General features: G+C 42.6%; 2 protein-coding genes across 7 annotated transcripts in view; one reads left to right on the forward strand and one right to left on the reverse strand.

Annotated features, from left to right (window-relative positions):
* LOC132475731 (peripheral myelin protein 22-like) overlaps positions 1-26,993 on the forward strand; it is a 353,371-nt gene that overhangs the window by 264,668 nt on the left and 61,710 nt on the right. The window lies entirely within an intron of this gene.
* The window catches only part of LOC132475567 (E3 ubiquitin-protein ligase rnf213-alpha-like), a 32,896-nt gene continuing 9,921 nt past the window's right edge, over positions 4,019-26,993 (reverse strand). For 5 of the 6 annotated variants that reach the window (XM_060076787.1, XM_060076815.1, XM_060076776.1 and 2 more), the window contains 47 exons: positions 26,719-26,878; positions 26,378-26,595; positions 26,154-26,291; positions 25,645-25,809; positions 24,231-25,455; positions 23,961-24,142; positions 23,703-23,858; positions 20,050-23,619; positions 19,846-19,970; positions 19,605-19,712; positions 19,386-19,510; positions 19,178-19,300; positions 19,013-19,080; positions 18,706-18,859; positions 18,471-18,612; positions 18,034-18,219; positions 17,762-17,892; positions 17,507-17,664; positions 17,188-17,394; positions 16,850-17,037; positions 16,562-16,682; positions 16,343-16,443; positions 16,065-16,247; positions 15,530-15,696; positions 14,850-14,952; positions 14,094-14,208; positions 13,661-13,856; positions 13,050-13,246; positions 12,629-12,751; positions 12,434-12,544; positions 12,099-12,341; positions 11,829-11,904; positions 11,707-11,741; positions 11,446-11,546; positions 11,105-11,261; positions 10,739-10,913; positions 9,533-9,627; positions 8,935-9,186; positions 8,165-8,294; positions 7,839-7,922; positions 7,532-7,712; positions 6,684-6,885; positions 6,499-6,576; positions 6,199-6,396; positions 5,805-5,894; positions 5,353-5,531; positions 4,019-5,119 (listed from right to left, as the gene is read on the reverse strand). In XM_060076787.1, the coding sequence (XP_059932770.1) occupies positions 4,963-5,119; positions 5,353-5,531; positions 5,805-5,894; positions 6,199-6,396; positions 6,499-6,576; positions 6,684-6,885; positions 7,532-7,712; positions 7,839-7,922; positions 8,165-8,294; positions 8,935-9,186; positions 9,533-9,627; positions 10,739-10,913; positions 11,105-11,261; positions 11,446-11,546; positions 11,707-11,741; positions 11,829-11,904; positions 12,099-12,341; positions 12,434-12,544; positions 12,629-12,751; positions 13,050-13,246; positions 13,661-13,856; positions 14,094-14,208; positions 14,850-14,952; positions 15,530-15,696; positions 16,065-16,247; positions 16,343-16,443; positions 16,562-16,682; positions 16,850-17,037; positions 17,188-17,394; positions 17,507-17,664; positions 17,762-17,892; positions 18,034-18,219; positions 18,471-18,612; positions 18,706-18,859; positions 19,013-19,080; positions 19,178-19,300; positions 19,386-19,510; positions 19,605-19,712; positions 19,846-19,970; positions 20,050-23,619; positions 23,703-23,858; positions 23,961-24,142; positions 24,231-25,455; positions 25,645-25,809; positions 26,154-26,291; positions 26,378-26,595; positions 26,719-26,878 (11,379 nt within the window). In that variant the 3' untranslated portion in view covers positions 4,019-4,962. The remainder of the gene's footprint in view (positions 5,120-5,352; positions 5,532-5,804; positions 5,895-6,198; positions 6,397-6,498; positions 6,577-6,683; positions 6,886-7,531; positions 7,713-7,838; positions 7,923-8,164; positions 8,295-8,934; positions 9,187-9,532; positions 9,628-10,738; positions 10,914-11,104; positions 11,262-11,445; positions 11,547-11,706; positions 11,742-11,828; positions 11,905-12,098; positions 12,342-12,433; positions 12,545-12,628; positions 12,752-13,049; positions 13,247-13,660; positions 13,857-14,093; positions 14,209-14,849; positions 14,953-15,529; positions 15,697-16,064; positions 16,248-16,342; positions 16,444-16,561; positions 16,683-16,849; positions 17,038-17,187; positions 17,395-17,506; positions 17,665-17,761; positions 17,893-18,033; positions 18,220-18,470; positions 18,613-18,705; positions 18,860-19,012; positions 19,081-19,177; positions 19,301-19,385; positions 19,511-19,604; positions 19,713-19,845; positions 19,971-20,049; positions 23,620-23,702; positions 23,859-23,960; positions 24,143-24,230; positions 25,456-25,644; positions 25,810-26,153; positions 26,292-26,377; positions 26,596-26,718; positions 26,879-26,993) is intronic. The other variant, XM_060076806.1, reaches the window with a different exon arrangement.

Genomic DNA, 26,993 nt, shown 5'->3' on the forward strand with positions numbered 1-26,993 from the left:
GGCCAGAAAAAAACGACAGTGTTACCCCTTATGTTTTTTTCAAAACGGCCAGAAAAAAACGACAGTGTTAACCCCTTAGGTTTTTTTTTAAAAATGGCCAGAAAAAAACGACAGTGTTTTACCCCTTATCTTTTTTTCAAAACGGCAAGAAAAAAACAACAGTGTTACCCCTTATGTTTTTTTCTAAACTGCAGTGCTAAATCTGGGGATCGAACACGAAACCTATCGCTTACAAGACAACTACCCTACCTACTGTGCTAAGCCGACCCTTTCGTCCCGTTTCAAATTGACATATAAATTTACAGTGTTACCCCTTATGTTTTTTTCAAAACGGCAGTATTACCCCTTACGTTTTTTTCAAAACGACAGTGTTACCCCTTATGTTTTTTTCAAAATATGTCAGAATAAAACAACAGTGTTACCCCTTACGTTTTTTCAAAACGACAGCGTTACCCCTTACGTTTATTTCAAGACGACAGTGTTACCCCTTATGTTTTTTTCAAAAACGGCCAGAAAAAAACGACAGTGTTACCCCTTATGTTTTTTTCAAAACGGCCAGAAAAAAACGACAGTGTTACCCCTTATCTTTTTTTTCAAAACGGCCAGAAAAAAACGACAGTGTTACCCCTTATGTTTTTTTTCAAAACGGCAGTGCTGAACCATGACGACCAATAAAAAACAACAGTGTTACTCCATATGTCTTTTTTCATGATTACCAATAAAAAACAACAGTGTTACCCCTTATGTTTTTTTTCATGACGACCAATAAAAAACAACAGTGTTACCCCTTATGTTTTTTTTCATGACGACCAAAGAAAAACAACAGTGTTAGCCCCTATGTTTTTTTTCATGACGACCAATAAAAAACAAGTGTTACCCCATATGTTTTTTTTCATTACGACCAATAAAAAACAACAGTGTTACCCCTTATGTTTTTTTTCATGACGACCAATAAAAAACAACAGTGTTACCCCTTATGTTCTTTTTCACCACGACCAATAAAAAACAACAGTGTCACCCCTTATGTTTTTTTTCATGACGACCAATAAAAAACAACAGTGTTACCCCTTATGTTCTTTTTCACCACGACCAATAAAAAACAACAGTGTCATCCCTTATGTTTTTTTTCATGACGACCAAAGAAAAACAACAGTGTTACCCCTTACGTTTTTTTTCATGACAACCAATAAAAAACAACAGTGTTACCCCTTATGTTTTTTTTCATGACCACCAAAGAAAAACAACAGTGTTACCCCTTATGTTTTTTTTCATGACAACTAATAAAAAACAACAGTGTTACCCCTTATGTTTTTTTCAAAATATGTCAGAATAAAACAACAGTGTTACCCCTTACGTTTTTTCAAAACGACAGCGTTACCCCTTACGTTTATTTCAAGACGACAGTGTTACCCCTTATGTTTTTTTCAAAAACGGCCAGAAAAAAACGACAGTGTTACCCCTTATGTTTTTTTCAAAACGGCCAGAAAAAAACGACAGTGTTACCCCTTATCTTTTTTTTCAAAACGGCCAGAAAAAAACGACAGTGTTACCCCTTATGTTTTTTTTCAAAACGGCAGTGCTGAACCATGACGACCAATAAAAAACAACAGTGTTACTCCATATGTCTTTTTTCATGATTACCAATAAAAAACAACGGTGTTAGCCCCTATGTTTTTTTTCATGACGACCAATAAAAAACAAGTGTTACCCCATATGTTTTTTTTCATGACGACCAAAGAAAAACAACAGTGTTAGCCCCTATGTTTTTTTTCATGACGACCAATAAAAAACAAGTGTTACCCCATATGTTTTTTTTCATTACGACCAATAAAAAACAACAGTGTTACCCCTTATGTTTTTTTTCATGACGACCAATAAAAAACAACAGTGTTACCCCTTATGTTCTTTTTCACCACGACCAATAAAAAACAACAGTGTCACCCCTTATGTTTTTTTTCATGACGACCAATAAAAAACAACAGTGTTACCCCTTATGTTCTTTTTCACCACGACCAATAAAAAACAACAGTGTCATCCCTTATGTTTTTTTTCATGACGACCAAAGAAAAACAACAGTGTTACCCCTTATGTTTTTTTTCATGACAACCAATAAAAAACAACAGTGTTACCCCTTATGTTTTTTTTCATGACCACCAAAGAAAAACAACAGTGTTACCCCTTATGTTTTTTTTCATGACAACTAATAAAAAACAACAGTGTTACCCCTTATGTTTTTTTTCATGAAGACCAATAAAAAACAACAGTGTTACCCCTTATGTTTTTTTTCATGAAGACCAATAAAAAACAACAGTGTTACCCCTTATGTTTTTTTTCATGAAGACCAATAAAAAACAACAGTGTTTCCCCTTATGTTTTTTTTCATGAAGACCAATAAAAAACAACATTGTTACCCCTTATGTTTTTTTTCATGAAGACCATTAAAAAAGAACAGTGTTACCCCTTATGTTTTTTTTCATGACGACCAAAGAAAAACAACAGTGTTACCCCTTATGTTTTTTTTCATGACAACCAATAAAAAACAACAGTGTTACCCCTTATGTTTTTTTTCATGACGACCAATAAAAAACGACAGGTTTACCCCTTATGTTTTTTTTCATGACGACCAATAAAAAACAACAGTGTTACCCCTTGTGGTTTTTTTCATGACGACCAAAGAAAAATAAACAGTGTTACCCCCTATGTTTTATTTGATAAATATCAACTGTAATACCCCTTATGTTTATTTTATGATAAAAAACGACAGTTCCCCTCATGTTTTTTCCATGTTGACCAATAAAAAGCGACAGGGGTACCCATGTCGACGTTTTTGCGGGGATCCGAACCCGAGCTGTTTAGAGTGTTAACCTCCTAACTTATCAATGCACCATCAAGACACAGAATAAAGACAACACAATGGTTATATTGGATTTTATAATTCGCATGAAATAGAGATAAGAGTCTTCCAACAGAGGACATCAACCGGACTTGAAGCCTGGTCTCCAGGGGGTTAGCTCACAGCTCTCTCCACTTCCCACTGAGAATTGTAATTTTAATATGTATGTGGTTATATAGACATGATAGCATTACGTTTCAAATTAAAGATATTGTGTTTTCCACAGAAATTGTGCCGCGGTCACCAGTGGGTTAGGCAGAGTGCACTCCACTGCACCACTGAGGTGATGACATTACACAATAATCAATCATCAATAAAGAGGATATACATGACATTAAAATGTATGTGTGTATTTATATTATTTCCCTTATGTTTTTTTTCATGACGACCAATATGTAACAAGGTACTTTTTTACTCTAACTCAAGTAGTTTTTCCAATTGGAACATTTACTTTTACTCAAGTAGATTTTTAAGGAAGTAAATGTACTTTTACTTGAGTAGCCTATACTTTTTCAGTACTCTACCCACCACTGCACCCAACTCGGGACCCGCTCACCGAACTCCCTTCTCCATCGAGAATGAAAACATTCGATAACCGACTCCTTTCATTGTATGAGAGAAGGCGACCCCTAACTACAAAAAAGTAAAAATCTAAACCATTGACTACATTTCTGGATATCGCTTACATTGAGTGCCAGAGCGCACACCGCGGGTGGTCACTTGCATGATTTACCTGTCAACAAGGGCCCTGTGCTCCCATCTGACATTGTTATGCTAAACAACTGCTTTGGTAGAGAGGAAATCAAATTAAGGAGCCAGGCCAACCCTTTATGCTCTCTGTCCTTATCATGTCGATCACCCTGATCAGAAACACATTGAGCTTCTCTCCCTCCAACCGAGAGGGCCAGAGTCCCTCTAACCTGGGGGCAGATGGGCATTTCCTGAGCCCTCCATCACGGATGTCGCCTCCTGTCCCCTGGTAATGATGCAGCAAGTCAACAGATAACATCCCGGGAATGGGCGTGTCATTGTGTGTGTGTAATGTTGATCACTGTCGATGCGTAGATGCGTCCTCCAAGTAGGTAAGGATAAGAGCAAATGATAGCAACACAAATTTAAACGGAATGACAATCAGAAAACCAAGATGGTTATTTTAATTAGGATTATATGTTCAACAAATTCTATGAATACAATTAGAATTTTATGATTGACAGGTTGGCATGAGTTAAAATAAAGCATCCATTTGGTATGATATGTAAAAAATTCGCCAAATTCTTCTCAAAAATTATATGAATACGAATAAAGATTAAATAATGGAAATAATGGAATCATGCAAACCATTTAAAAAATGTAAAATGGTTGGAAACAAATTAAGTGTATGAGTAAAACAAATACCTAAAGTGATACAAGTTTGAATACATTTGAGAAAAAAAGAATTGCTCAGCTGTGTATGTGTGGGTGTGTCTGTGTGTAACTAGGAAAAGTGTGTTAAAAGTGTGACTTTATTCTAGGCAAGCTCACATTATGATGAGGCTTGTACTCAGGCAACTAGCCTCTAGGCATATAAACGGGGGTCTCCACAAACAAACGCCTGATACATAACAATCATATTTCCAATCGATTAATCATTTTAGCAACAATGAAAGATGAAATACTGCAACTGTTTAACCATAACATTGTGTTCTAGGTTAAATTTAGAGCTTGTTAGGCTCTGCAATGTCCCAAATGGTTAGCTTTTGTGAGAGCCACCGTGGGCTAGAGAGGGTGGAATTCTAGCCTCAACCAAATGAAAAAAAATAAGAAGCAGGTATGAAATTAAAAAAAGTATAAATGATATTGAAAGAAAAAGAATAAATCTTTCTTGATTTCTAAATTTCTAACAAAACCAAAAAAAATATTTTGGAACTGTACCTGTGCTACACTCATATTCAACTGTTTGCGGGTAAAACCAACCCCATCTCTCATGCATGTTTTCTCTTTCTTTTCTTCCTTTCGCTGTTTATCAAAATAGAATGTCACCATCATCTGAGCTGTTCTAGGAAAGATATCCCTGATCGATCACTTCACCGTCAAAATCTCGGACTGCTATTTTCCTGTTTGAAGGCCACACTGAACTTCCAAGCCTCTATGTACTGGGAGAGGCAGATCTCTTCTGGAAACAAGTCTTCCACCTTAGGAGGATCCAGGTCTTTGTGCTCCATGTAGGACACCACTGTGTCTCCCAGCCTGAAATGACAAGAGGCCGTTATTAAGAAAGCACACCACAGATGTATCCACTGAAGACTCTGAAAGCAATGACCCATGTCTTACATTTGCTGTAGACACACACACACACACACACACACACACACACACACACACACAGTAAATGGACGCATAGATTCATGTGTGTGTCCATCTAGAAAAGTAATTAATCCCAGAGCGACCAGGAGCCGGTCTGAGTGTCCCGGTTCGCTCACCCCCAGTCCGGTCGGTACTCCTCGGGGGCGTTGGGGTTCTTCAGCTTCAGGAGGAGGAACTCGTGCATCTCTAGCAGGAAGCCGTCGGCGACGGTCTTCACAATGAACCCCGACAGCAGCCTGCGGTCCTCATCGCTCAGAGGCAGCTTGTACTTATCGGGGAACGCCGCGAACGGATCCTGCACACATGCCGTAGTATATCACATACTTTAAATATACTGTAAATCTATAAAACAAGTTAAGTATCAAACGATAATTGTTTGTGTTCCAGCTTATATTCATATTGCATGCTTATTTTCATTCCAATATCTTTCGATTCAGATTGTTCAGCAGCAGCTGTAAAATATAACTTCCTGTGGGATGAATAATGAATCTGAAGGAAACTATCCACGAGACTTTCTCCAGGCCCCTGGTGTGGTTTGATGTGCGTCAGGGCCGAACGGCCGCCTTACCCCCTGGAGCCGCATCAAGTTCTGGGACTTGAGCGAGGTGAGGAACTGCCACAGGGCCACACAGTGCCTCAGCCTGCACACAGCCAGGGCCTGCAGGGACGGAGAGAGAGGGGCACCACTCAGGCTCCATCATGCATCCCAGAGCGAGACGGCTGGCCTCACTGTATCTGTACTCACTGGAGCTCAGGCCAGGAAGCACAGAGTAGACAAACAACCACCATTACATCCACCCCCCCCCCCCCCCCTCTGGATGTGGACCCAGACGATACCATCATAGATATTTCAGTTGTTGGGTGAGTGGACCTGCTTTTAACCGTTCAGCTGACCCTTGTGCTTGGACCTTTTGGACTGCTTCCACCATGCATTAGACAGACGGACGGACAGACGGGCTGACCTTGAGGACGTGTGGGGCCGTCTGCTCCTTCATCTGCAGCACCTCCTCCAGGTAGCAGGACAGCTGCATGTCGGGGTCCTCCCCCGTCATGGCCAGGAAGCCCAGGGCCACCTCCAGCGCGGTCAGGGCCTCGCACACCTCGCTGTACGACCGCAGCTCCGCCGCCAGGCGGGACGCCGGCCGGCTCTGGAGGGCTTCCTGTTGGGTCGCACGCCATTAGTGCATTGCTGAACGCCATGAGGTTTAGAAAATATCTGTTTGCTTCAGCCAATCAGCTCACGACGTCGTCAATCCACACACCTGTTCTACTTTCCCTTTGACGTCCTTCAGAATGATCGCGTAGTCCCGCTCGTGTCTGTTCACCAGGGTCGGAATGCCCTGGAAAGACGAGCAGGAAGTCAGCATGGGGGGGGGGGGCCGACGTGTTACAGAGGGGACGGCGTCGTTGGCCTGTGTGGAGTGGAGCCCCGCCTCCCTCCACTCACCTGGAGGGTGATGATTGGCCGGCCCTGCAGGAAGTGGGTGAGGACCTGCTGCTGGATCTTGACCAGGTCGTACTCGTGCAGCGTCTCCTTGCCTCGCTCCAGGCTGTACTGGCTGTTGGCGAGCACCAGCGGCATCAGCTCCTGGTCCAGCTCGTAGCGGATCACCTGCTGCTCCGTCAGGTCTGCGGGGCTCACCTCGTAGCTGGACGGGAAGGGGGGGATGGGGGAGAGACACACACGGGGGAATGGTGAGGAAGAGAGGCACGCCTCCTCTCACTGTGATGTATATATTCATGAGTATAAATATATATATATGATGAGCCTTAGGTGCAATGCACTCTCATTGCACATTGTAGATTCAAGACAAGGACACAAGCTGAACTGTCCAAAAATGCATCGACAACACAGGACTGGAACAAAACAACTCATACGATAACAAAGACTGTTTTTATTTTTTTATCTGTTATTAGTTTTTTTTCTGTGTCCTGTTATATTTCAACGTGTAATATATATATATATATACACATACATACATACATACATACATACATACGTATGTATGTATGTATGTATGTAGGTATGTATGTATGTATGTATGTATGAATGTATAAATATATATATATATATATATATATATATATATATATATATATATATATATATATATATATATATATATATACACTTATGTATATACACATGTGTAGATATGATATATTGTGTGTATATATATATACTGAGTCTGTTGCTACACGCAAACTACATGCGTTTACAAACTTCCATTCTACATATACATCACAGAGTCAAAAATGAAACATGCTCTCTGCGTGTGCCTACAGCGCCCCCACCTGGTCTGTTCTCCAGTGTGCTTGTCCACACATGTGATGATCTCATTGTGAAGGGCGATCAGGTAGCTGACCAGGGCTGTGGAGCACAGGCCTGGGCCCTGTCTCTGTGGCAACAGCAGCCTGAAATCACTGTTCAAGTCCAGGTCTTCCCCGCACAGCTCTGCTGGGATCTTGATCTCTCCTGGAAGACAACATAACCGTGTTGAGTTCCTTTGAGCCAGCTAGTCAGTTCAGATAAGTCACGGTCATTTGGTTACTAGACAGTGAAGGTAATACATCAGTTACTAACAGACTGAACTGTGTTTACCATTATTTGCCAGGGAAACCCTGAGTTGATTCCAGGTTGTCAGGAAGATGGTGATGCCTCTCTTATACCAATCTCTCAGTGAAACTAGTAAAAAGAAAAACAAGATGAACTGAAGTCAACACACCCAAACTAGGCATTGGCAAAAGGCAGTGCAATCTTAGTAGGTGAATCTATAAGTATTATTAATTAAATTAATAATACTTATAGATACACCTCAACTCTCACAACAACAACAACAACAACAACAACAACAACACAACTCTCAAAATATATACACTTTGTACATTTTGAGAGTTGTGGTGCCTCTGACAAAACAATTTCAGTACCTTGTTGACTGTTGAAAAAGTCGGCGATAGTTCTGAAGGGCAGGTCGCTGATGTTCTGAAACTTCTTCACCAGGTCCTTCTGGAGCGTTAGGATGTCTGGAAGGAACTTCACGAAGCGCAGCTGTGCCTCCTGACGCAGCAAGAAACCACATGTGTTGCCATAACTGTCAACTGAGTGATATGTTTGCATGCTCAATATCTTAAACACAAGGTTTTGTGAATACCAGAGCACACCATTACAAGTGTTGGTGTGACTGGCATCCTTATTGGTAATGTTAGCCAAAAGGTCAATAGTAGTAGGTCAGTGGCATCCATTTCCTAACATCTTAACATGACGATTGCATTACGATTGCCAATAAACATCATCATTAATTTTGATTATAGATAATCATATTGCAGTAACAATAATAATTGTTTAAAGATTATCCTTGAAAATGTACCTACAAACATATTTGTCCCAATTCATCAGTTTTAAAAAGTAGAGCTAAAGCCAATCCTTTTTGTTATCTCACAAAACCATTTTTAGATTACTAGAAGGAAACAAAACCAATTCCGGGCACATTCAGTCCTGTGTTCCATTGTGCGTGACGAAGGTTAGTTCAAGTTAGTGTTCACATCTCCGCAGGACATATAGTTAGTTCAAGTTAACATAATCTAAGTAGTTAGTTAGTGTTCATGTTAACATCTTCACATGACAATAAGTGTTAACGCACACATCTCCACATGGCAATAGTTAGTGTTAACGTTAACATCTCCACAGGACTCCTCACCCTCTGGAGGAACCTCCAGAGCAGGGGCAGCGAGTCTTTGCCGTCGTGCTGCTCCACGATGTGCGTGAGGCTCTGCAGGGAGAGCTCCTCCCTGCAGCTCCACACCGCCTGGCCGTGGATCAGGGAGCCGCGGGGCAGGGAGGCCAGGAAGAGACGCGGGTCACAGAACATAAGCCTGAAGACGGGGTCACGGGACACCCGGGCGTCGGCACGGACCAGGTCGTTGGCCTCCTTCAGCCGTCTGTCCAGGTGCTGCAGGAACGCAAGTGGACACACACACACACACACACACACCCTTAGGACTCTTTGAAAAGCACAGAACTCCCCGTCTAAAGGGTTCCAAAGTCGGAAGTCTACCTGCAGGCATCCTTAAGCAAGACGCCGAATCGCTACCTACTCCTTCAGGAGTAGGTAGCGACTCGGGTTTGTAAATAGTAATATCAGATGTCCTTCTACTCAACTACGTCCGCCTTTGTCGATCCCTTTGTCTTCGACAACTCATATCCTCCTTCAGGAGTAGGTAGCTGAGGTGTAGCTGAAAGAAATGTACTGGATAACAGCTTCTGCCAAACGACTAGATAGTGAGATAGTAACATACCTTCAGTTGAGGTATGATGATGGTGTTGCTGGCTGACTTCTCCCAGCCGTCCCTGTGGTCTTTGGTGGAGAGATGGTCGTCATAAGGATCAGGCCCTGGGGAGAGAAGTCAGAAGTTTCAACAAACGCTCATCTAAGGTAGAACAGACTTAGGGCCCTATCTTGCATCCAGCACAATTTACTTTCTACACTGACGCATGTGTCGTTGCTAGTTTGCAACTGGCGCAGAGCGTTCTTTTCCCTCCACCGCCACGTGTCGGTAAATTAAGGAATGATCTTGTGCCCCAAGGGGCGGTTCGGCGAAAGGAGGAGGCGTGTCCTGGCGCAAACGCGTTCCCTGGTGCTATTTTGCAGTTTCAGAAAACAATTCTGCCACAAACCAGGAAATACCTGCTTTAAAGTCAGTGGCGCGTTGTTCAGATGCTATTTTAAGGGCGAATCGATAATGTTGCTAGTGCACCTCGCCCATGCACTTTGCTTCTCTCATCTCCCTAGCCACACATTCTTGGTAAATTATTGGGGAAAGAACAGCTGATACAGCGGTAATAAGTTGTACTTTTAAATCAATGCATCTGCAAACACAGTACAGCAAACACATATTTTCTTGACACAGACATCGTGTACAAGCCCATAACTTTTAGGATTGATGAGTATTTCATCGTGAGACAACATTGTTTTACTCCGAGTGAGTGTTAAAAAGAATGAATGAATGGGGCCGCGCGTGTGTGTATGCGTAAAAGAAAAACCCAAACCACGCCTACGGGTATTTAGGCTACTTCAGACCAACCCTTTTTAGATATGCGCCGGGCGCAAGAGTAATTTTTCCGCTGGTAAAATAGCAACATCGCCATAGAGCCGTCCACAAAGCTACTTGCGTTTGGCGCTTTTCATTTGCGTTTCAGACCGTTAAAATAGGGCCCTTAGCGTTTTGTGTAATTTGTTCAGAACAAATTTATCATAGACAGACAGAGACTGGTCTCTACAGGTCAAACATGTTAAATGTATGTGGTACAATAAACGGTTAACACATCAGAACTTAGGGACATCCCCAAACAAAGGTAATTTGATTACCTGCACTGAATTGAAGAAGAAAAGCAACTGCATTAACTGGTGATTCCCTAGAGAAGGCACTGTCCCAGATGGGACACTGTACTAATACAAGTTCCTCAAATGTAACAAAAGGTCCACCTCCTAGTGCCATCCTTACCTTGTTGAGGCCGGTGGGGCTCCAGCAGGCTGCAGAGCAACAGGTGAACCGTGTGGATGGTGTTGTCCGTCCCCTTCCCCAGAGACTTGGTCAGATGCTCCATGTCCTTCAGCAGGTGGGCCAGCAGGAAGGCTCCTGGATCAGCCACCGGAGGTCTGATGATCTGAGCGACGAGCTGCAAACAGACGGAGGTGTTTTTGATCGATTTTGACAAACCAGCAACACAATAGGAGCCACCTTCATAAGTCAGTCACTGCAAGGAACATAATACTGTAAGTCAAGACATGAAGTAGCATCTTTCTGATCCCACAGGCCTGTGTTTGAACCCCTGCATGTGGTTGGAGGTGGGACCTCCAGCTACAGTACCTGTTGGTTGATGCTGGCTCCGTACAACATGGCCATGTGGGTGAGCATGCGCATCAGGGTGAAGGGCCCTGGGGACATGTTCTTGGTGTCCAGGGTGTCCGGGTTGTCCCTGCGCTCCGGGTCTCCGAGGACGTGGCCCGTCTGGGTGCGGTCGCCCCTGGGGGAAGGCACAGGAAGCCCCAAATAAACTGTTAACTAGTCTATTGTACATATGTGAGATTTCCCCACAGGACGCCCATGCTAAGAACGAATGCATGCATGTATTGTTAGACCAACGAATAGTGTATATATATCTATATATAAAAATAAATAAATCAGGTGCATGGGTACGCTGCACTTACTGCACTCCAGCATCCGTGAAACCAGCCACAGGTATGTGGTTGGTCCCTCCGATTTCAGCGCCACAGTCAGGACATTTGCTTTTTACCCAGGGTCGACCACACTATAGAAGTAGCAAAAGCAATTATGAGCAGCCGAAAAGACCCAGAGAGTTGTTATGCTTAACAGTTTCCTGCTGCTTGGAGGGATCTGAGAACAAAATCTAAACAGAGGTGCAATATTGGCTGTGTGGTTAGAAACAAACAAGTCTGAGCTGTACACACGTTTCCGATGGCGCAGGGGTGCTTATTTGGACAATCTGTTGGGAAAGGGGAGAAAACGGAATTAAGTTTTTTACTGACACCCATTTACATATGAGAATGTGAAGCTCACGTCTTTGACTTACAGTACCACCGCACCTGTCCCATGGCCTGTTGAGCTACAAACAACATGTCCTCTGGCATGGTGGGCAAGAAGGCTCGCTGCACCAAGACAAAGACAAAGACATTAACACAAAGATGAGTTCATATAAGTTCATATTTGAATACATAAATCAATACTAAATACGATACACAAAAATAAAATGTATATATTATATTATTATCATTTAAATTGTTTCTTTGATGCACACGGATTAGCAAGATGCCTCTAAATAGAAGCTAGCTAATGCACTCACTCGCATGTTCCCCGTTGACAGGGCCAGGTTCTGAAGGGGAACGAGGATCCGCTGGTTGGCGCAGAGCAGGACCGAAGCCGTGTGGACCGTCAGCTCCAGCACCGCAGAGTGCCCCCCGGGGGCCCCGGGTACAACGGCCAAGGCCCCCAGACGGTTGGCCACCAAGGCCTTCGCAAAGTCCTTTGACTCTGCGGTAACCAGGAGTCCGCAAGCATCGATGTGCGTCACCAAGACTCGGCATTGCTGGACGGGAAATGTGTACAATGAGACACCGAAACACAAGCAAAGAAGAAGCAAGGAGGGTATGGCATACGTTCGTGATGCAAGGGCGGTACCTCGGGTGTGGGATGGTGAATACCGTTGGCATTTCCGTAGAGAGAGGTGACTTCTCTGAAGAGGGCCAACAGAAGATACACCGCCTTTTTTTGTGGCAAGCACTTGCACGTCTAAAAGGAGAGAGACAAGAAATGTTTCCAGAGGGCATAGTAGTTGACATGAGGGGAGTCACAGCTTCAGCGATGCTTGGTTACCTCGTACGCTTTATCCAGCACATCCACTTTGCCCTCTATCAGCGCCGTATCCAGAGCATCTCGAATGGTCTTGTAGTCCTCTCCGCACACGAGGAAATGATCAACGGGGCTGCCTTCTTCACTCTTCAAGAGACAACGTGAGATGGCATTCAGAGTGCATCATACTTCCATTATTATAATGCATTTCCAAGTAAAACTTTAATTACATTCTGACAAATGGGATGGATTCTTCTGATTATGAACTTTATAGGAGGAGAAAATGTAAAGTAAAATCTTGATTTGTTTTAAAAAAATATCTGGCTTGGAATGAACAATGAGAATATGGGTAATTACTAAAAAATAATATCACAAATAATATTAAAAAAAAATTGTTACACAGAAGAAAAAATACTGAACATGGGCGGAGGTCAGAGAGCAGTACCTTTTGAAGAACTTCTTTAGGGAAGACCCAGTGCACACCCTCCACTTTGAGGAGACTCTGGACAAACTCCACGCCGTGTTCTTTGCCGATCTTGCGGATCAGGTAGACGCGGAACCAGTCGTTGTTACTCTGACTACACAGCGCCATCACAGCGGCCAAAAAGTCTTTGATTGAGGCCTGGCCTTCACTTTGGGCTCCTCATGTGCAAAACATTGAAGAGGAAACACCAGCATAATACATGAGAAGGATTAGGGGTGTGAATCTTTTGGTATCTCAAGATTAGATTCAATTTAAATTTAGGTTCAGAATTCGATTCAACAATCTATTCTTGATTCAGAACATTTGGGGGCCAATTTCACTGCGCTAAGAAAGGTGGTGTGGCAAATTATGGAATAACAGCAGAGAAAAGTGTGCGCAAGATAATGCCGTTTTGATATTTAAGTTAATCCACTGATGCAATAATGTTAACAAACAAACGCAGGCGTAAGAAAAGAAAAATTCAAAGTCAGAATACAATTTCGGTTGTAACATGAATATTTTTTATCCGAGAACTCCTAAGACAGATACAGTCAGATCAAGAAGGAATCTATGTAGGCATGGCGATCTCACACCTTCCATTTGTTGTACCAGCAGAGTGGCGGCCATGTCCAGGCCCATGCGCACCCTGGCCACCTGCTGCAGATGCTCTACAGTAGCGCTGTCTGGGCATGCTGCACGTGTGCGGCTGGAAAGAAAGACCCTCTCGTCCTGCAGGTAGGCCTGTTGCTCGGCAATGGAACGGAACTGCCTCCGCTCAAACATGGAGTCCTAAAGGAACAAAATCGGGGGAAAGAAACTTAGCGATACTTTTTTTGTCAAATAGGCTCCTATCGCAATGTATGTGTGAATCCTATTGTACAGCGAATCAGTACATTTTAAAATCAAAACAAATATTGATTGAAAAGCATACAAACAAGCAAAATATATGTATTGATTGAACAGCATACAGCAAAAATAACAACCAAGGTGAAAAAATTCAAAGAATATGTATGCCCTCATCCATACCTCCAGGCAGTTAATGTACATGGAGTACAGTTCGGTTTTATCAGTCTTTTCCAAGATGATGCTTTGTTCCACTTCTGTCAGATGCTGCTGCAGATAGTCTTTCACATCCTCAAAGCTATAGAACAAAAGTTAAAAGATGCTTTGGATTATATCAAAAAATATTGAAACTAATCAGATTGGCCCTTTTCTCAAAGACGCAAACAGATTAAGGCCCGGGCAAAAAGGATTTTTGTCCTCTGTTTTCCTTCAGAAATTTCTCCGTAAAGATGTAGAAACGCTGTAGTACATTTTTAAGGACACTGTGTGGCGCTGGTTCTCCACGAAAAAAAGAAGAAGACAAGGTGGAGCATGCATCAAGCCTGCGCGCTGTATACAAACATGCAGTCAAGGAGGAGAAAGCAGTTGTCAAACCTTGTAGATTGAGCAGAAAATACTTTTTAATGTACAGTTAGTAATTCAATTTACCAAGGAGCTATATTTAAAGCTACAAAAAGAATACGAACAAAATCAAACAAAACAAAATTTGACAGAACTATAATGTTGCCAAGCTAATGGGGGGGCGATGACGTCAATGGTTGCGTATCAGGCGTCCACACGAATCCTAACACGAAAAAGCATAGGGCCGTTTTTACCTTTTGACCCTGGGACCTGGTTTCAAAAAAGTATCCGGATCCGTCTGGACGGTTGGCCACAATACACTTCTGCGTTTTCACCAAAAAATCGTTTCCTTTTTAGGACTCCTCCTCCTTGACTCACCTGAACTTGAGCAGCAGTTTGAGCACAAAGGAGCGCACCACTGGGTTTTTGTCCACAGACTCGTCAAACGGTGAGAGGACCTTGGTCAAAATGTGTCGATCCCCTGGGCAAAAGGACATCATCAAGTCAATAAATGAGAAATGAATATAAGAGGTGGTGCAGGATCTTCTCAAACACCTACAGCGATTGCATTATCCAGAGTGACTCTCAGGGGCAGGTAGGGGTTAGGCATCTTGCTCAAAGATGTCTACAGGTAGACCATGGTCATGGGGAATTGAACTCAAAACTAATGGCTGGGTGTCACCCTAAGCCAGTCAAGAAAATTATATTTTATATTCCCTTAACCACAGTTACTCAGATTCAGAATCAGAGTTACAGTAGCCTAGGTCGTAAATGTGAGGGGAATATACTTTTTTAATATTGTAATAAATTACTTCCTAAGATTTCCTAAACAATCAATCACAATTCCAATTGAGAATACATCGGGGCCCTAATATGGTAAGCGCATAGAGTCCATCCCCCTTAAGAAGTGAGCAAAGTTTTGTGTTAATATCTAAAACAATTGCTTCACAGTGCAAATCTGGAAGACAGGCAAATTTAAGGAAGAACGCAGGAACAACTCGGCACTAGAGTACCCTGCCTTCAACAGCTTAGATGAGTCACAGCTTGCCCTGGGTTACCTCCGAATATAGGGAGGGGTTCCGCCTCCAACATGACCAGTGACAGCAGATAGTGGATGATGGACGAACAGGGCGGGATGTTGTCCTTAAAACACATGGTGGAAACCAGGTCTATGAAGAAAGCATTGCACTGCGTCCGGAACTTCGCATGTTGATTGAATTGAATCCTTAAAAGGAGAATAATGACAGAGTAGTTTAGTTATAGTATTAGGAATTGTTACAGGGGACATATAATACCACCAGGTGTGAGTGTGATTAGCCGTTACAAGCCATCCACCTAGATGTGTACTGTATAGAACAATCTACCAGCCTACCCAGTGGACTGTAGGTTACTCATCTATCCAGCACACATCTAGGTGGACATGCCCACTTCTGATGTAAGAAGTGGCAAATTTTCAAAACGACTTGTAATGGCTGTTCACCCTCACACCTGGTGGTAGAATATGTCAGCTTTAAGAGTTCACAGATAGAGGAAATCAATGTCCAACATTTGCGGTAGGTGAAGCCCTTATGTGTCTTCTAAACATGTTCATACCTTATTTCCTCAGAAGACGTTGTGGAGAAGTTCTCAGGAACTGCCTGCTTGCACAAAGGACAGTACATCTGACCAGGGACCAGCCACTGTTTGATGCAGGTCGAACAGTAGATGTGGTCACACGGCAGGCTGAGGGGATCTTTAGGGTCACTCATACACACAGGGCATAGCTGGAGGCCAAACCTGAGAGAGCAGACAGGAAGTGTATCAGATCCAAGGTCCTAGAACAATACGAGACTAGACAATACAGTCCAAGAAAGTACAAGATGAGTCCATACCTGAAGATACTTTGTACCACTTTATCTTTGCAGGCTTTGAGTACAACAATCACCTCCTCAAATGCCTGCTGCTTTTTGAGATCTGAATTCTTCTTCAGGGTCTTGGAAGAGGAACGATGACAATGTATGTTACCAGATGGGAATCCAAATGGCTATTGCATGAAGTCGACTTGTTAAAAGGAGTCAAAAGGAATGTCTGTATGTTCAGTCAACACTAACCTGCCCAAGAATTCTCATGTGTTCCAGGACCAAAGGATTCAGATTCATCTCGGCCTCCTCATCTCCCAGCAACAAATGCTCCACAAACAGCGACATGGTAAAAATGCGGTTCCACCAGGTCCTAAACAAAACAACATAATGAAGGACAAAGAACATTAACAACTGTCAATATTAAGTATTACTATTCAAATAAATATAACAGATCAACATGTGGACCTGCATTACAGTCCATATTCCTAGCCTAAAAGAGCACATATGCATCCTAAAAGACGGCATAAAGTCACTTACTGAACAATGCAGACCATTGTCTTGCTCTTGTCTCCATAGTGCATCACGCTGTCGTGAGAGCATATCAACTCAATGGGAACATGGAGCTTTTTCACCTGCCTAAGCCAGGCTTGCCTCTGGCCGTCAGTTTCCAGTTGCGTGGATTCCAGAAACTCAACACAGGCGATGGCAGCATAGATATCAAGAACCTTGGAGCGGGGAAGAAACTAATCAAACCAACATCCAGAAGTCCATAAGGGCCCATATATCACAAGCATGGAACCAAATCGTGCTTTGAGGGCATATATAAAGCACAAAAATCTTCTTCAAGTAAAAGAAGGTAAGTAGATGAGACGTACCAGCTCTTCCCTTTCCTGAGCATGCTTGTTCAGGAGGACCTGGGTAATCCTAGGCTCAAGGTTGATCATTCTGGCGAAGTTCTGCAGTCGGTTCTTAAACTCGTAGTAGGCAGCATGGACCCAGGGAAGAGAGATCCCCCCCTTATGCGTCTCCATTGTCCGCGACTGCATCTCATTTACACAGCAGTTTAATGCGCTGCAAAGGAGCTAAATCAGTGGACAGTAAAATAGATTATAAATACCTGAAGCACTTCAAGCAACCTCAAAGGAATCTTAAACGTAGCCATGGAAAGGGATTTTCGATAAACCAAACGACAACCTGAAGGTTTTCCTGGGATCTAACATTCATTGTCATGGAGATAAAGTCCTGTAGGTATCTCTGGAAAAAGTCTGACTGCATCTCCAGGCTTGCTTTTGCGATGGATTGGCCAAGGTGAGTCTTCCAAAATAACTCATCAAACTGACTCTGCGTTTGGCCTGTCAACAAAGACCAAGGTAAGTCAGGATTGGCTTGTGGAGACCGACCTGTCTGCCTCAACAATTAACATAGTATTTGTGTGCTGCATGATGTTACCTTCATGCTTGAGAGCATAAACCCAGAGCTCCTCTAGGTAGTCCCTTAGCCTCCAACTGAAGGGCATGCTGCAGCTGATGTTCTTGTCTACAGCAAAGCAGTTTTGCACGAGGATGGTTCTTGCTGCAGAGCTGTGACAGAGAGAGCATGATATGCAAACTGTATACATAGATACACAATTTTATCCCTTAAAATACTAAGATAGGTTAAAAAATATATATCATCATAAATTGCAAACCATGATGCATGACTGGGTCACTGGGACAACCTACCTGAGATCAATTGTCAGCGATGGCACGTCCAAAAGCTTCTCTTTGCCAAAGATGTCAAGCCACAACGTCTTGAGGGGCTCATTGCAGTCGACCAGAATGTCCAGATTTTGATCTCGGTCGATGATGGAGACCAGCTGGGCTAGGTAAGGAATGACAACCGCCTGGACACGCTTCCATAGTGTGTGCCTGTAAAGCCCAAGAGGTGAGAACGGTTGTCTTAAAAGCAGGCATTATCGCCTTGGTTCCGTTTGAACTGTATAGTGCATACCATTATACATTGTTCATTCACTGTACAAAACCAGAATGTGTGGATTGTGAAGTGGTACCTTCACAATCCACGAAGGTACCATTCATTTGGTAATTCCAAATGAATCTGGGACTTCAGGACCATTAAGTGAAATCAAATGATAAAGGACAGACAAATAAGCTTGACTTACCTGAATGTTCCTCCTTCCTGTATGGCATCAATATTTGAGGACTCCTTTATCACCCAGTTGCTTTTGATCAACAAATGAGGGTTGCAATTCTGGGTCAACAATAAGGATTGAAGGCGCCTCTTCACAATCCGAAGAAATTTGCCTGAAAAATCCATCGAAAGGATTATAGGTCAGTGTTACCACAGAAGTCTGCATGTATAATCTGAATCTGAAGAGGGCGCAGAGTTGGGACAACCTCTGAAGTCTGCGTTGTCGTTGAGAAGGGTCAATAAGATTTCCACTCTTTTAGTACTGCGGTAGCCATTCTCCACTTGGTCCCTTAGCATGCCCACTGCACTCTGCACACAGCTACGTAGCAGAGCTGTGGTGTCCAGGACGAAGTCCCATCCCTACAGCAGGTAGTTAGGACAGAAGTCCGGTAAGAGAAAATCAGAAGAAAAACGTCACAAATTGGGGCTGGGAATAAACCACATGGAAGAAGGGGGCTGCAAAATGTTGGGGCGTTTGTGCCCCTAAATACATTTGTACAGAAAATTAGTTACAACTTGGTTTTGAACCTCTGTGACGTTCTGTGATCCTTCAGAATACTCCATGTCATCATGCTCCATAGCTGTAAACAATCAAAACATGTCATGCGATATAAAAAAAAAAAATTAAATAAAAATGCTATATCGCAAAAGGTAAAGGTAAGTATCACACATGTTTACCTTTGGGCTGTGTTCTGTTTTCGTCAAACAGTTCACTGATTGTCAGGTTACGCAAAGCCTTGATATCTGAAGCGATATCCTTGGATTTCCGCAGGTCATCGATATGAACCGATTTCCATGGCCCTTTGAAGAATGAAACAGCTCAAACTAGGGTGTATCTTAAATGGTATGATAATAAATAAAGTGTAACGTTACGTAACCCCCTCACCTCCATGAAAGCCAACGTAAGAAGTCCCTCCTTTCATCCTTGGCAGTTTGGTGATAAAGTAGACAAATATATTGTTCTCCACAATATTTTGTTTGATCTTGGTAATTTCATTCAGGGATGAATACCTGGCGATGAACAGCAAAGTCCCTTAGTCCCAAGTTATGTTAGTTAAAATAATAACAATAATAATAATAATAAAGAAATATAGAATTGACCTACTTCGCAGATGCAACAAGATGTGCACTGTGAGATGCAAAATCACTTTGGATAATGAGGATCTTGTTGCCAGAATCATTGTTTCCTCCATTTTGAGTAGTGAAGAAAAGCCTATAGTGACGACACAACACAGATCATACAATTCTGAACAAAATCGTTGGAAAGCATGAAGATCAGATAGTCACAAGATCACCCCCCAAAGAAATGTAAAAGATTGAAGGCTAAAGTGAAAATCCATGCAAACCTGATCTTCTTGAGGAAAGACTGCTCTGTTTCAAACTGCTGCAAGGATAGCAGTTCCACTGTATGAGGTAACTGCTCCAGTTGTTCCAAGTCTGGGGCTGTAAGGAGCCTGGAGAAAGTAGTCACCTGCAAATATCACTTGGAATTAGCAGAAATGTACATAGATGAGTTAGCATTATAATAAATATAGCAATTTGTATATTACCTCAGTGAAGGAGGCATGCCAATGGGTATCCTGCTTCATGTGAGCAAGGATGAAGTCAGCCAAACAACTGGTATTCTGCTCTTCAGAGTAGACTTGTGACAGTCGTTCACTTTCGACTTTGGGGAGCATTGTGCAATCCAGACGCAAAATTGAGTCAGGTGTGGCACAGTTTAGCAGCACCAGTTTAGATGCTTGCAGTATGTCTGCTTCTGAGGTTTCCAATTCCTGCCTCCTCCTTTCAATCACTTGAAGAATCACTGAAGCACATGTGTCCGAATGGTAGCCTATGAAGACATCTGGTGCTTGGTATTTGTACCCCTGAGGCCCCGTGGTGTGTTGTTTGCTGAGAGAAACAAACTGCTCCACCCATCTTTCCAACTTCTTCACAGTACTCTTCTGCTCCTTCTTGAGGACAGTGTGGATGTCCAGGTAGTGCTTCTCCAGCCGGTTGATGAGTGGTATTGGGAACTGCTTGTAGACAACCTCCTTTTCCTCGATGACGATGAGTCTGAAGTCATTATGCACCCTGCATTTGACGCGGTGGGTTCCAAGTCCAAGGTCTATGTATTTTTGCCCTCCGAGGTAGACGTAGTACTGGTTAAGAGCATCATAGAGACTTTCGTAAAGGTTCTGCAAGTTCAGGAGGATAACAGTGTGCCCCGTTTCCATGCAGATCTTCACTCGGTTGATGTTGCGACATATTTGGGTGTACTCTTGATCTTTTGGGAAGCTGGAGCCAAAGATTATTTCAGGCTGTTTGTTTTCTGAAAAAAAAGTTTGCTGCAAGATCTGCAGGGCAGCATAATTCTTAGTGAGAACCAGCAAGTATCTGCACTCTTCCTCCTGTCCGCTAGCCAAAATGTTCTGCCTCACAAGGTCATTAACATCAATGCTGTCAAGATTGGGTGTCATGTTAAGCCCATCAGTGAAAACAGTGAGTACGTCAGTGTCTTTTCCACTGAAGTTTCTCAACACTGCCTCAACAATTTTCTGCTCACTGGGCTTCTTTCCAGTACCTTTGGTTATTGCAAAAATCATCTTGACCAAGCTGTAGTAGTCACGAAGACCAAAGAAGCCCTTTCCTTGTTTTTGGCAGACATCCAAGTAGGCCTTGGCAAAGGGCTTGAAGAGACCTCTTACTTCCTCCAAAAGCATTGCATCAGATGAGCATATGCCTTTTGCACTCTCAAGGAGCTCTTTCTCATCAGGGTCACCACGGGAGACAAAGATGCCTCTGTTCATCTTTGCAGGGTCTAGAGCCCAGTTGGAGATGCCGATAAAGCCAACTCTCTTGTGAGGCAGTGGTTCATCATCAATGCATCCTTCTTCAAGTAAAGGATGCAGTGTTTTAAGTGGCATTTTAGGAGAGTCTTCGGCCAACCCAATTTCATCCAATACCACAACAGAAATGTACTCATCTAGGTTCTTGCCTACTTGGAAACGACCACATTGCTTGAATGTATTAATGATGCCCTCTGGCGTTGAATGGGGGCTACACTGGAAGGACACCAAATGGATTTGTTTCAACTTTTTGAAGAGCTCACTGTGAGCTGCTTGGCCTTGCATTGCATCTGCCACAAGAGTTTTAGAGAGAGATTTTGAACTTCCAGGTTTTCCAACCAAAAATAAGGGAATCCTAAGTTCAATGCATAGGACCATCATGAAGACATTCTCTTTGAGTGCACTGTTTTTTGCAATTGTTTCACCCATAGGCACCCCACTTAAAAGTAGATCCTGCATAAGTGAGATTTCCTGCATTACTCTCACTGGGGTGCAGTCATTTTTTTTACAGAATTCCAGTCTGTATTCGTCTTTGTTTTCCAAGCAGGCATGGTAGCAGACCCCTGCAGCCATGATCAGAGACCAGAGGACAGGGTCTCGAACCTTTCCTTCTCTCTGGGGTACTTCATTCTTCAGCACCCGCTGTTTTTTCTCAAATTCTTCAAGTTCCGTGAAGAACATGGCGTGGTTCTCATAAAACCACATGAAGGCTTGCATGCAGCGCTCCACATCCCGCAAACTGACGAAGCTGCACTCATCTTTTCTTTTTCGCATATATCTCTGAGAATCTGCAAGGACATCTGTGATGATCTTGATGTATGCTCCATTGATTGCTTTGAGTCCAACTACTCTCTGCACAATCTGTTGAATGTACATTTCCTCTGTGTTATCATTCAGTTGTCCAAAATCCCATACCAGAGGAATCATACTTGGTGGCAAGGCCTGAACTCTGTAAACTAATTGGCGGAGTGGGATTGAACCAAGCTTTTCATCTGTCTCCTCAGCTCGGACTCGATAACCAAGGCCAGCAGACTCTAGCTTTGTAATCATTTCCTCTGTGTGTTTTCGATAAGGGTTGCATGCTGCTATTATTTGCAATCCACAGTTGGGTGTCAACATTTCACCTTTCACGGTATGGTCACAAATGATCTCCTTGATACTGCCGATAGCCTCTGTTGTGTTCGCCTCGTCAAAGAACAGGACAGAATCAAAGCCATAGTTTTCTTTGTTTGTCAAAGATATCGCTTCAGCTTCTCTGACTTTGGTGTAGATTATATCTGAATTTGTTCCTCCATGGACTTTGACCAGTTTCATGTTCTCGGTAGCCACTCCACCTCTTTGCAAATCACACAGATATTTGATGAGCCTAGTCTTACCACAACCTGTCTCACCCATAATAATGACAGGGATGCCACACCTGAAACGCATGTGGATTGCCAAAATCTTGAGGATGTTGTCAGTTGTGAGCTCATATGTTTCGTCAGGATCAAGGGGCTGCTGGGTTCCAAGGACATTGCAGATACTCTCAATCTTTTCCCCTCTAGGTAGTTCATCAAAGTTGATGTTGAACGGAACTCCCTGCAACGTTAGGCCTTTAAACAGCTCCTTAGTCATGATGTTTTTTTTAATTATTTTCTTGGAAGAGGGGTCGATGGCATCGAGAGAGTTTTTTCCATTAGGCTTAAGATGGAAGCCAATGAAGGTCATGGAGACATGGTCACTATTGAAGAAGATGTATGGGTGTGGTTCTGACTCCCACCGCTTCCTGATCAGAAAAGGGGCCAAATCCTCATCACGCAGGCCACTCAGGTCAAACTGAAGTCTTCCAGGACTCTTGTCAGAAATGTTGAGTGACGGTGTGGCAAAGTCTTTAGCCATTAGAATCATGAAGTCAACAACGAAGCTCTTGAATCCTCTTAGAGTGTCACCAACTAAATCAACGTTGCAAAAAACAGATGTCTCACAGTCTTTTAGCTGGAGGTTGAGGAACCAGGCAAAGTTTCTGATCTCTGCCCAAGAGGGGTCCATGATGCCACAGTACATGAGGAGCATTTGAAGACACTCCACATGGGACCCTTCAACAGCATTGTATTTGAAGGTGTCAAGATCTCCGCGGTTATGGAATTGTGTGAGGTATTGGTATGGCCTTTGGAAGGCTTCACTCCTGAATTCTTCATCATCCATCAGTGGTTGATCAGGGTTCTCCATCTCTAGCATCAACACTTCTTTAGGTGGTCTGCAGAAGATGCTTGGAAACCAATCTATGAACGAGCTGTTCATAGTTTGGCTCTATACATGAAAAACACAAATACAAATGTGAGACTAAAATAACAATAACAGGACGATATATGTAGCACTTTTCAAAACCTTACCTGACGTGAAACATTAATGGGAAATTTCAATGTTGATTTCAAGATTTCAATGAGATACAACTGCTTGTTGCAACACTTCCACATCATTCCCTCAGAGTCCATCAGATAACGAAGGATCAGCAATTTAAATAGAAAGTCGTGAAGGCCTTTCCGAACCTTTGTGAAGACCGTACAAGTAAAAGATTAGAAAAATCAAAACAAAAAATGTATTATATTTACTACATTCAATTAAAGTTCATTTAACAAAAGGCTATTTACCGATGACGTGACATCTAAATGGAAAATTGTCAATTCTTCTTTCTTGGTGCTTTCCAGCAGAGACTGAAGGATGGCATTCTCGTCCACCTTTGGCTCAATCAAGCGAATGCATTTTAACACTGATGGCCTTTCGCTCGATCGCTTCAGTTTCCCATGTAGTCTCTTCACATAGAGGGATTTACCTGAAGTGAAAGAAAGGATGCTCTTCAATAAAGTGTCTGCTAAAGTTTTTTTGGATATGGAGTCGAACACGTAGACACGGGTACTCACCCACGCCAGCTCTCTCCGATGACACAACTCCAACAGAGAGTCGGTCTCTGAACACAGCTGCGGCGCTGCACTCATCAGCGGGGACACTATAGTGTCTGCTCAGGTAACTCTGAATCCTGGCTGTAGGCTCCTGAGGGACCATGTGCAAGCGGTATTGACTGAAGGCTGAGGGAATATATGCATGTTCACGCTCGGAAGTGCAGACCATGACGAGTCTGTAATCTTTTCTCCTTTTCATTTTCATTCGCTGGAAGAAACCCTCGACTTTGGAGCTCACGTCGTAGGTCAGAAGGTCACCGTAGAGCAGAGTGTAGATCTTTCGTCCGCTGTAGCCAGGGGTGAGACAGCGTCTCAGGAACAGCTCCACTTGTTCATAAGATGTTGAAGAGTTGCATAGTAGGACTTCGTCATACGTGGGCATTGCCTCATTTTCATCACTCATGTAAATGGAGATGCAAGTGTTGAAGACCGCTTCCTGTGAGCAGACAATGAGGTTGGGATTCCCAGTAGTCAGGCATTTCGGCATCCCTCTTGTTGTGAATGAATTCCCTTTACTTTGCTTGTCGGCCAGTTTTTCCAATAATTGACCGAGGCCTTTTATATTGAGAATGTGTGGAAGAAAACTATTCATGTCCTTCATGTAACTATTCCAGAGTAAATCAAATTTTAGGAAATAATTTGTCTTTTCCACGAGAAGAACCGAGTCCCCTGTGATTGAAGAATCCCCTATAAAGTGTTCTGACTCTTCAACAAAAGTTTGAAATTCAATGGCTTGGATTGTTTCTTCTTGATTGGTGACGATTTCATGCCAGACCTCTCTTAAATCTGTTGCTGTACAATTAGGCTTGACAAAAGAGAGCATCATTAAAACCTCAACCTCCAAATCAGCCACATTTTGAGGAGATAGCTTACTGCACAGATATACAATCTGTTCTGCGGTGTAATAGTTTAGGTAGTAATGTTTGGATCTTTGTTTGTCAACTAAGTCATTCCAATAATTGAGGCACTTCTCAATTTTCTTGCAAAACTCTGGAAGCTGAATGTCAATTTCTCCATCCACAACAATAACATCAGCCACATTGTCAAGATTGAAGTCAATAGTGATACTTGACCCTTCATTGCTTAAGCTGCAATTGATTTTCGCTTCCCAGCTTCTGAATAGAGGGTTGCCAGCTGTGTACAAAGCAATGAAAGCCTCAGCTAGTCTTTGAACATTGGCAAAGACCTGAGAAGATAAATACAAATGAAACATTTAGTAGAAGTAGCAGGAGAGGTAGTAGTAGTAGTAATACTTATTAGTACTTTCCTTATAAACCTGACCTTTTCTACTACATTAATTTTATTCAAAATATATTGCTACTTTCTGTGAGAGCACATTTGCACAGCGGCGAAAGCCAATCACATGTTGACCTGCCTCTGCAAAGTGGTCCACCTCATGCTGGCCCTGGTCTCCTTTCCCAGACATGAGCATGAGTTTGTTCTGGAGCTCCCGTAGGTCTTCAAGCGTGTACCAGCGCAGTTCATCTTCCTCGCCGTGCTCCTCTGGAATTTGCAGCTTTAAGGCTGTGTCAAGGCTCAACTGCAAAAGAAGAATACACCATGTAACTGCCTTCCAAAAGGTATTGTGACATGCATGTAGAGACAACATCTACTGTCAACTTGCACCTCTAAATCTTCCTAAAAGAGATCCTAAGGTGGGAAGAGTAACAACAAGTAACAACATTTATAGGACTTTCAACGGCGATTCCAGAGTTTGTTAACGTTTTTTTTCAAATATTAAAATCTGCTGTTAGTTACGCTACCAGTTATTTTGTTCCTAAAAAAATAACAAAACACTAATTACTATTAACAGCATAATAAACATTGCAGAGAATATATAAGGCTGCATTACTATCAGCATTACAGTAGCAATCAGTTATTTACCCTCTTTACATTACGTGCACTGATCACATAGGTGCCCTTGGTGTTGATGGAGGATGCTAAAGAAAGCGAGGAGAGTTCAACTGAGCCATGACTGTCCTTCACTGTCTTAAGCCATTGCAGATTGCGTGCAGTGTCGACCTGAAACAAAAAACAGCATGCTTTAAGGTTTTGTACATATACAAAATATTGAAATCCAACCTATAGTGGGGATTATCTTATTTTACCAGTTTATTAGGCAAGTCACTGTCATTGTCCAGAGCTCTCCAGAGTTTATTCAGCACATCCTTGAAGGTTTGAAACCCTGAGTCCTTCTTGAGGTCGTACAGCATTGGCGAGTAGCCAAGGACTGCATCGTGAAAGCAAGCAACGCGATCCACATCCAAGGCATTCTCTCCAGCATAAATGGAGGCCAGGTCAACAAACACCTTCAGCTCATTAATGTCTAAAATAATGAAAACGTATGTTGCATCACAAATGCAAGGGTTTTCTTGATCAATACTCATGGATATTAGAACACTGGAATACACTCTCAATATTGATATGAGTGATAAGCAACGATTATTACCTTCGAGTGCTTCTTTTACCCAATGGACAAATGGTCCTCTTTGGCCCAACCATTGTAGACAGTTTCTGCGTGAGGAATTGATGTCTACAAGAACCATCTTGGCCTGATTTAAGTTATCGTCAATTCGATTGAGGGGTTCTTCTTTAAAGTCTTCATTTGTCTGAAGAGAACAAAATAGTGTAAAATTAATGAACTGGATTCAAATTCAATATGTTGATAATGCTGATGACCATTATGAATTTATTATTAAAATCACAAAATATATTGTTATTGTT

The sequence above is a fragment of the Gadus macrocephalus genome, chromosome 2 (genome assembly GCF_031168955.1).
Source record: "Gadus macrocephalus chromosome 2, ASM3116895v1".
In the NCBI taxonomy this organism is placed as follows: domain Eukaryota; kingdom Metazoa; phylum Chordata; class Actinopteri; order Gadiformes; family Gadidae; genus Gadus; species Gadus macrocephalus.